Here is a 9,413-nt window from a genome sequence, read left to right as displayed (position 1 = left end):
ACATCCACAGCTCGACCCTCATCAACTTTTCTAGTCACATCCTCAAAGAACTCGATAAGGTTTGTGAGGCATGACCTGCCCCTCACAAAGCCGTGTTGACTGCATTTAATCAAGCCATGCTCTCCCAGATGGTCATAAATCCTATCCCTCAGAATCCTTTCTAACACCTTGCAGACGACAGACGTGAGACTTACCCTCATTCCAGCGGCCACTGGAATGATCTTAAACCCCTTAAAAATAAGTGATTTTCTATTTAAGGCAGAGATGAGGAGGAATTTCTTCTCACAGAAGGTCATTACTCTTTGGAATTCTCTTCCCCAAGAGGCTGGATTAGTAAATATACCCAAGGTTGAGTTAGATGGGGTTTTTGAGCTACAAGGGCAACAAAGGTACAGTGGTCGGGTGGGAATGAGGCAAGTGGCAAGGAGGAGATTTACTGGTACATCAGATGAGTCATAAGCGTATTAAATGGCAAAGCAGGCTCAAAGTCCAAAACTCCTATCTTGCTTCTCCATCGAATGATCTAATAATCCATCGGTCTTTGATTAGATTGTTCAAACAAGCAGACCAAGATTACAAACTATCTCTGGAGTAAATTAGCACAGATTTGTCTCGGAGGTGACAGCCTCTCTTGAAGTGAATTAAATACAATAGGTATTTAGAAGCCAATCTTTGGAGTAAATATTGCAGATGGACCCACAGGTGTTTTGCATATCTGAGTAATCTACCTTTGAATACTTAAATCTATCCATCTTCAGCTTCTTCCTTGAGAAATGAGTCCCACATTTTAATCATTCAGGGACCTGAAAGACGTACCTACTTTGCCAAAATGTTGCTGGTGATTTGACAGTCACATAGAACCATCCTTGTCTGATGTTTCCATCACTAATGTAGAGGCAATGGGGTCTTGATCATGAACTGATGAGAATCCAGAATCAAACAATGACCTTGAGTTCACATTTTCCGCACTGACGCTTCAAAGTGCAGCCACCACAATTCTCCAATATGTGAAAAACTGGGTTAGTTCCAAGTGCTGTGTGATTATGACACTCAATATACTGTGAAAAAAATTCTGTAATCTTATGATTTTAGTAAGAAGCTTGGGATAGTTTAGCAGGTTCTACATTAGTAATAGTTAAGAAATGGTAACAGGTAAGTGCCCTTACCTTTCTTAAATCGTAGTTGTGCCATATCGTAACGCCCATAGTCTCTGAAGAGAATCATTCCTCCTGGTTTCAGAAGTTGACTCAACCTCTTAACGACAGCCTGCATTCTGTAGAGAAAGAGGACAGAATTGGGAAAGTTAGTGAGAGGGATAGACTGAAGAGAGAACATGAATTGACAACAAAGTGAGCTGCTTTGATCTGGATGCAGTTGAGCTGGAATGTTGTGGAACTGCACCCAGACAAACGGAAAACATCACATTTGTTAATGGTGGAAAACTTTTGCAGAGGCTCACATTCCAGAATGTTTAACCTCTGAACTGCTTTTGAGGCGATAGTATTTACACTTTTGCTTAATGGTAACAGCTGGGATGTTTAACAGTGGAGGATCAGAAATGGGAATGCCAATGAATGTCAAAGGGTGGTGGCTAGTTTGTCTCTTGCAGGAGACTAGCTTCGAAGTGCTGCTTTGGAAGTCGCTGCTTCTTATCAACCCAAGCCTGAATGTTGTATACATGCAAATTGCTTTGATATCTGAAGAATTACATATGGAACTAAACAATGAGCAATGATCAGCGAGAGTCCCCACATACAACTTTGTGAAGAAGGAAGTGTTATTGAATCTACCCGTCAATGTGTAAAATTGCCCAGGTTTGTCATGTACACAATAAGCAAGACAAATCCAACCTGGCTAGTTACTGCTCCATGAGTCTACTGTTCATCATCAGTAAAGTGATGGAAAGTGTCATTGACAGTACTATCAAGCAGCACCTGCTCAGTAAAAGCTGTTCGGTTTGGGTTCCACCAGGGCCACTCAGCTCTTTACCGCATTGCAGCCTCAGTTCAAACATGGACAAAAGATCTGAATTCCAGGGGTGAGGTGAGGTGAGTGACAAACCTTGAAATCAAAGCTGCATTTGACCAAGTGTTGCATCAAGGAGTCATAGGAAAATTGGAATCAATGAGAATTAGGGGGCAAACTCTCTGCTGGATGGAGTCATACCTGGCACATAAGATGATGGGCATGGTTGTGGAGGTCAGTCACCTCAGCTCCATGACATCTCTGCAGGAGTTCCTCAGAATAGTACCCTAGGCAAAACTGGTGCAATGATTTTCCCTCCATTATAAGCTGTAAAGTGGGGATGATTGTATAATGTTCGGCACCATGCACAACTCCTCAGACATTGAAGCAGCCCATGTTCAAATGTGGCAAGTTCCAGACAATATCCAGGCTTGGGTTGAAATATGACAACCAACACTCATGCCAGGCAGTGACCATCTCAAATAAGAAATAATCTAATTAAAACTTTGTGACATTCATTGGAGTTACCATCATTAAGTCCTCCACTATCAAAACCCTGGCAGTTATCATTGACCAGAAACTGAACTGGACGCACCATATAAAAACAGTGGCTACAAGAACAGGTCAGAGGCTAGAAATACTGCAGTGAGTAACTCACCTGCTGACTCCCCAAAGCTAGTTGACCGTTCACCTCCAAACTGTTGCTGGATTAAAATCCTGGAATTCCCTCTGTAAGGGCATTGCGGGTCTACCTACATCACATGGAGTGCAGTTCAAGAAGGCAGTTCACTTTCACCTTATCAAGGGAAAGTAGGGATGGACAATCCCTAGTGGGTGGCACGGTGGCACAGTGGTTAGCACTGCTGCCTCACAGCGCCTCAATTCCCGCCTCAGGCGACTGACTGTGTGGAGTTTGCACATTCTCCCCGTGCCTGTGTGGGTTTCCTCCAGGTGCTCCGGTTTCCTCCCACAGTCCAAAGATGTGCAAGTTAGGTGAACTGGCTATGCTAAATTGCCCGTAGTGTTAGGTGAAGGGGTAAATGTAGGGGAATGGGTTGCGCTTTGGCGGGTTGGTGTGGACTTGTTGGGCCAAAAGGGCCTGTTTCCACACTAAGTAATCTAATAAATAGGCAGTCAGCAATGCTCACATCCCATGAGTGATGATTCTTAGGGATCCTTGTTGCCATACTTGGTCAAATGCTGCCTTAACGCCAAGGGTAGTCGCCATCATGTCATCTTAAGCTGGATCAAGAACGTGTTCAAATTCTTCCTTCCAAAGTGCAATACCTCTCATTTTCCCTCATCGTACCCCAACTGCCAATTTTTTGTCCACTCACAGATCTTGTCAAAACCATTTTGCACATTCTTTGTATCCTCCACACAACTTGCTTTTCTATTAATCTTGCCTTCAGCTGCTTCTGGATTTAAAAAGAATTGAACCGAATAAGTTAAAGACTGGCGATTATGATGGTCACGATCCTCGAAGGAGAATGAGTTGGATCATCCACTCATTGTATTTGGCAAAAGAGGGTGGTATACAGGCAATGTCATTGAAACGTCAGAGTGACAAGGTGGTTAGCACTGCTGCCTCACAGTGCGAGGGACTGTATTTGATTCCACCCTTGGGTAACTATCAATGTAGAATTCGTATGTTCTCCCTGTGTCTTTGTGGGTTTCCTCCAGGCGCTCTGGTTCCTCCCATACTCAAGATGTTCAGGTTAGGTGGATTGGTCATGCTAAGGAAAAATTGCCACGTAGTGTCCAGGGATGTGCAAGCTAAGTGAGTTAGCTACGATAAAACCCCATGCAGATTTACAGGGAGTGGCAGGCAGGTGTGGGTGGGTGGGATGCTATTTGGAAGGTTGGTGCAGACTCAATGTGCTGAATAGCCACTTTCTGACCTGTAGGAATTCTATGAATAGCAATCTAGAGTCCAAGACTCATGCCCTGAAGACACGGGCTCAGTCCCACTACAGTGGTTTGTCAGACTTAAACTCAATTAATATATTCTGCAATTAAATGTTGGCCTCTACAACAGAAACCATGAAATCATTATAAAAATCGAGCTGGTTTACAGCTGTGCATTTGGGAACAGAATCTACCATTCTGCCCTGATCTAATCTATATTTGACTCCAGATGCACAACTATGTGGCTGGCTCTTAACTGACAATTAGCAAGGGACAATAGATGTCCAGAAATGTGGGGAGGCAGTGGTGTAGTGATAACGTGATCCAGAACCTCAGGCTAATGTTCTGACGATGTGGGTTTAAATCCCACCTTAGTAGATGATGACATTTGTATTCAACGAACATCTGGAATTAAAAAGCTAGTCTAATGACAACCATGTGACTGTTGTCAATTGTTGTGATACACTTCCAGTTCACTAGTGCCCTTATCTACCATTCTTACCTGGTCTGTCCTACGTGACTCCAGATCCTCAGTAATGTGGTTGATTCTTAACTGCCTTCTGGGCAACTAGAGACGGACAATAAATGCTGGTCACAGCCCAATTTTGACAGATTATCACCAATGCATTCACTATCTCTGCATGCTAAACACAGTGGTTTCTCCCTGTGGCAAAGACTAGGAGTCACTGTTTAAGAATTAAAAGTTGCCATTTTAAGAGAGTGATGAGGATAACTTTTGTCTCTCAGAGGGTGGTGAATCTGTGGAATTCTCTTCCCCAAAGAGTCACTGAATACTTTTCAGACAAAGCTAGATATATTCTTGACTGATAACCAACTTCCAAAGTATTGGTGGAGTTGGTAGGCAGGAAAACAGAGCTGAGATCACAATCAGATCAGCTTTGGCCTGCTCAAGGAATGGACCAAGCTGAAAGGGCCAAATGGCCGAATCCTCCTAATTTGTATGCTTGTACATATGCTCAACTACTTGCTGAGAAAAGATTTTAATTCGCCTCTTTGGTCATTCATCCAGGTCTCCGGATCACTACTGCAGTAACAAATCTATTGCACCAACACACCAAGTTATGCTACATCTGTAGTCTGGTCTTATGCATTAGATACAGTCAAGGATATGAATATAATAAATGGTTGGGAGTGGATGTACTTACTTGTCTGGATGTATTGCTGAGAGAACAAATATGAGAATGATGATGTCTAAGCTTTCGTTTGGCATTGGGTAGGTGGCCTGCATATCGCACAGATCGTGAACAAAAACGAGGCAGCGAGAATGGTCATAACAAGAGTTCAGCTAGAAACAGAAGGACAGAGTTTGTATATCACTTGTCATCTGCAGTAGAACATGAAGAGCTCAGTGCTTCCATCCTGAAATTTGCTGATAAAACACACCAAAAGTACAGATACATTACCAAATGGGTTTTAATTCAGCAGAGAATGAAGTATTTGAACAATTAGGGATTAAGAGAGAATTTATTCTTCATTGTATTATAACACAGCTGCTTTACATGAACTACTCTGTCAATAGTGGTACGTACAACTGGGACAGGCACTGTGGATTCTTGTACTGTGCCTGAGGTTTCCACTGGCAGGAAGGTTAGCAACCAGAGGCCACAGATGTAAGGTAAGTGGATAAAGAACCATAAGGGAGAAGAGGAGAAATTATTTTATGCAGCAAGTTATGATAATCTGGAATGCATTACCTGAAAATTTCAATAACAACTCTCAGAGAGAATTGGATAGATTGAAAATAAAAGTAACTGCCTTTCTTTTTTATGTGATGGGTGAACTCTTGTAACTGTTTTATGGGGCAATCAAAAGGGCCTGACTTGTGTGAGTCCATAATGGAATTTGCAGGTTGCTGCAGTCGGATAGCTGTGCTACTTAAAAGAAACATTGGCCTTGAGGGAGTAGCAAGAGAATGGAACTAATTGAAAAGCTCCAAGAACAAAGGCCAAATAGCCTCCTTAGTCTGGGGTTGGTGATTGTCTTGTTTCTTTCTTTATCTTTTCATGTCCCATTCCAGTTGCTTTTATGTCGCACTTTAAGCCTCATTTGAACAAATTTTGTTTCATCACTATATCCATTACCATTCTCACTGGCTTCAGGAAATCTTATGTCATTAAATGCAGCTTACCACAGATGACCTTCTTATTCCAGCCTTCCCATTTCTATTGGCTGATAAACTCTCATGTTTCTGTTTCTCTTCAGTTCTGATGAAAGGTCTATCTGAAATGTTAACTTTCTTTCTCTCTACAGTTGCTTCTGATCTGCTGAGTTTTTTTTTCTGCTTTTTGTGATCATATTTCAGACTTCCAGCATTTGCATTGTTTTTAGTGGTTTCCTTCTCTACCTTGTTTATTTGCTTCCAAGTCACTAGGCTGCACGTGAAACTGATTCATTCTTTACAGTCATCTCTTTAAGAGGTGCCTTCCCCTCCCCAATACCTGAGTCATTAATTTCATTGACTTGAAGCTGAGACTGTTAACTTGAACTTCGACTGTTTTATGTAAGGCTGTGTGTGGTATCAGTGCCAAAATCACCCAAATCTAACCCAGTGACAACCACTATCCACTTCCTGAGCTGGATAGAATAAAAGAGGATCAGAGTTAGGATTGTGAATGGAGCATATCCAATGACTATGCTCAGCCCTGGTTGCAGACTGATGAGGAGATCAGTGATGATGTAGTGCCATAGCCTTGCTAAGATCGACAGCCACTGTAGGGGATTGTAAAACAGCACTTCTACCTTGGAAGAGACTCTGAGGTACAGGCTACCCCCTGGAATGTTAAAAGTGGACTCTGTGGCTCTGGCTCCAAAAGCAGGAAGAGACGAGCCAGGATTCCCACTCACGGTCACGATTGATGGGGGTGAGAGTCAGGTCAGTAGAGATGCCCTGTGAATCCAAATAGCCTGCTCACTGCCACCTATAAATAATGAACAATGACTGTCGCCAATTCTGAGGATTGAACCTGGTTCCTTGTTGGTTTACAAGGACTAGCCATGCCCCAGTACATGCATTTACTGCCAAAAATTAATTAATTCATTCTTTATTGCCTGTAGCAGAGTTTTTTGGGAGATTTCTTACTTCTTCTGGTATTCCAAACAATACACCAACTAGTGAACAGGAATTCTTAGTTATCCCACCACATGACTAGGATAGTTTTGTTGCACAATTAATTGTTTTGTTCAACTGATCTGCAATGCAGACTCAGCTGTCTGTAAGCAAGTTTTCGCAAGCTTCAACAGGATACTGGCAGCAGAACTGACTTGGTGTAATCACAAGAGTGACTGTGTTAACGAACACAACTACATAGATTATATTCTGCTTAGCATCTGCTGAGGTCAGCACTATCTTGGAAAAGAGAATTTAAAAAAATCAAACTGATCCTGTTACCTGTCTCTACTTGCAATGCAAAGGAAGGTCCCATGTGCTCAGTCAAGCCACAACTAATGTGCCTCACTACAACTTAAAGGACTTTAATGAGGCTAGGTCTAGAGTTTTGCACAGTTTTGACATCCTGACTTGAGGAGGGATAACATTTGCATTGACTACAGCTCAGAGAATGTTCATTTGGTTGATCCTTGGGACGGAGGAGCTTTTCTTGTGAGAAAAGGCTACGTAGGTTTGGTGCATACCTATTAGTATCTCGGAGAACGCGAAGTGATTTTATTGAAAAATGCAAGATTCTGAGAGGGCCTGGCAGAGTGGATGTGGGGGAAAGGATGTTTCACCTCATGGGAGAAGTTAGAAATTGGGGGCACAGTTGAAAAATAAAAGATCTCCCATCTCCCTGAGATGAAGAGGAATTTCTTTTCTGAGTGCCCTTAGTGTTTGAAATTCACTACCCGAGAATATAACAGCAACTTGAATATATTCAAATAAACAGATTTTTGGTTGATAAGGGAGGCAAGGGTTGTGGAAGGAAAGTGGAATAAAAACCACAATTAATTAGATTAGTGAAGAGGAGAAATAATTGAATTATAAGTGACCTTATTGAAACATACAAGGTTGTGAGGCTTGCTGGATAGATAGAAAGGGATTTTTTTCCCCCACAGCATTCAATAACAAGAAGCCATAAATACAAAAAGTTAGTTGGTTTGGCGAATGGCGGACTTGGCACAAGGGGCTAAATAGCTTACTCCTGCGCCTATTTCTCAAGATCAGATTCTGTTCTTTTCAATACAGGATCACCATAAAACAACAGTTAGTCAAGACTCTAATGTGTAAAATTTGCCATATCATGCCACTGCTGAGATAGATGTGAAGGGTAGTCTTAATTAAAGGTATTTCCATAGAAGAACAACAATTTTCCAGAGAGGGCACATTTGGTTAAAAATGAGCTACCCAACTTGACCCCACTTTCCAGCTCTTGGTCCAACTATTTTTTAAAATGTGATTTGTAATTCTGCTTTTATCTTTTGAGGCGGAGAGTTCATGCTCTGGGTGAAAAAATTCCCCTCTAACCCTTACTTTATATTTGTGACCTCTCATTAATGATTACTTTGGAAAAGAGGCTCTTTCTATCCACTTTATTCAGGAAACCTCTCAATTTTAGATTAGACTCCCTACAGTGTGGAAACAGGCCCTTCGGCCCAACAAGTCCACACCGACCCTCCGCAGACCCACCCAGACTCATTTCCCTCTGACTGACACACCTAACCTATGGGCAATTGAGCATGGGCAATTGAGCATGGCCAATTCATCTGACCTTCACATCTTTGGATTGTGGGAGTAAACCGGAGCACCCGGAGGAAACCCGGGGAGAATGTGCAAACTCCACACAGACAGTCGCCCGAGGCTGGAATCGAACTTGGGACCCTAGTGCTATGAAGCAGCTGTGCTAACCACTGAGCCACCGTGCCGCCCCACAGAAACTGTAGAATCTTATATTTTTCAACAAGATCTCTTCTCATTCAACTAAATCTCCTCTCAGCCTCCTCTGTTCCAAAGAAAACAACTCCAGCCCATCTAGACTTGCCTCACCCCCAAAATTCCCCAGATTTGGCAACATCCTGGACACCCTTTCATGTGCAATGTGGTAACAAAACCTGTACATGGTGCTCCAGCTGTGGCCTAACTGTTATTTTAGAAACTTCTCATTGCTCCTTTACTCTATGGTTCAACAAAAAAAGGGAACATGTAGATATGCAGACTTTTAGTAATGTGTAACATGTGTATTGCTGAAGAACAGATGTATTTGTTGAAGCCTTATCATCTTATCAGGACAATTTGCAAGAAACCAATTCAAGGGGGTTAAAAATGACATTTATATTGCATGATAGGAGTGTATCATTGGTTTGCAAGTTTAATCTGATTGGTGGAAGTGTTGTCATGGCAAATGCATCAATTAATTCAGAGATCTTTAGACAGCACCTTTCAAACCCATGACCACTTCCACTGAGAAGGAGAAGGCCAGCAGATGCATGGGAACACCAGCAGCTGCAAGTTCCTCTCCAAACCACTCACCACCCTGACTTGGAAATATATCACTGTGCCTTCACTAGCGCTGCTTCAAAATCATGGA

General features: G+C 42.3%; 1 protein-coding gene across 3 annotated transcripts in view; it reads right to left on the bottom strand.

Annotated features, from left to right (window-relative positions):
* Positions 1 to 9,413, bottom strand: part of mettl2a (methyltransferase 2A, methylcytidine) — a 62,690-nt gene that overhangs the window by 22,933 nt on the left and 30,344 nt on the right. For 2 of the 3 annotated variants that reach the window (XM_043675312.1, XM_043675310.1), the window contains 2 exons: positions 5,040 to 5,179; positions 1,167 to 1,273 (listed from right to left, as the gene is read on the bottom strand). In XM_043675312.1, coding sequence (XP_043531247.1) covers positions 1,167 to 1,273; positions 5,040 to 5,179 — 247 coding nt within the window. Of the gene's footprint in view, positions 1 to 829; positions 919 to 1,166; positions 1,274 to 5,039; positions 5,180 to 9,413 lie in introns of those variants that run through there. The other variant, XM_043675311.1, reaches the window with a different exon arrangement.

The sequence above is a fragment of the Chiloscyllium plagiosum genome, chromosome 33 (genome assembly GCF_004010195.1).
Source record: "Chiloscyllium plagiosum isolate BGI_BamShark_2017 chromosome 33, ASM401019v2, whole genome shotgun sequence".
Lineage (NCBI taxonomy): Eukaryota > Metazoa > Chordata > Chondrichthyes > Orectolobiformes > Hemiscylliidae > Chiloscyllium > Chiloscyllium plagiosum.
Note: the sequence above shows the minus strand (reverse complement) of the source record. Positions and strands in the feature narration are given on the sequence as shown.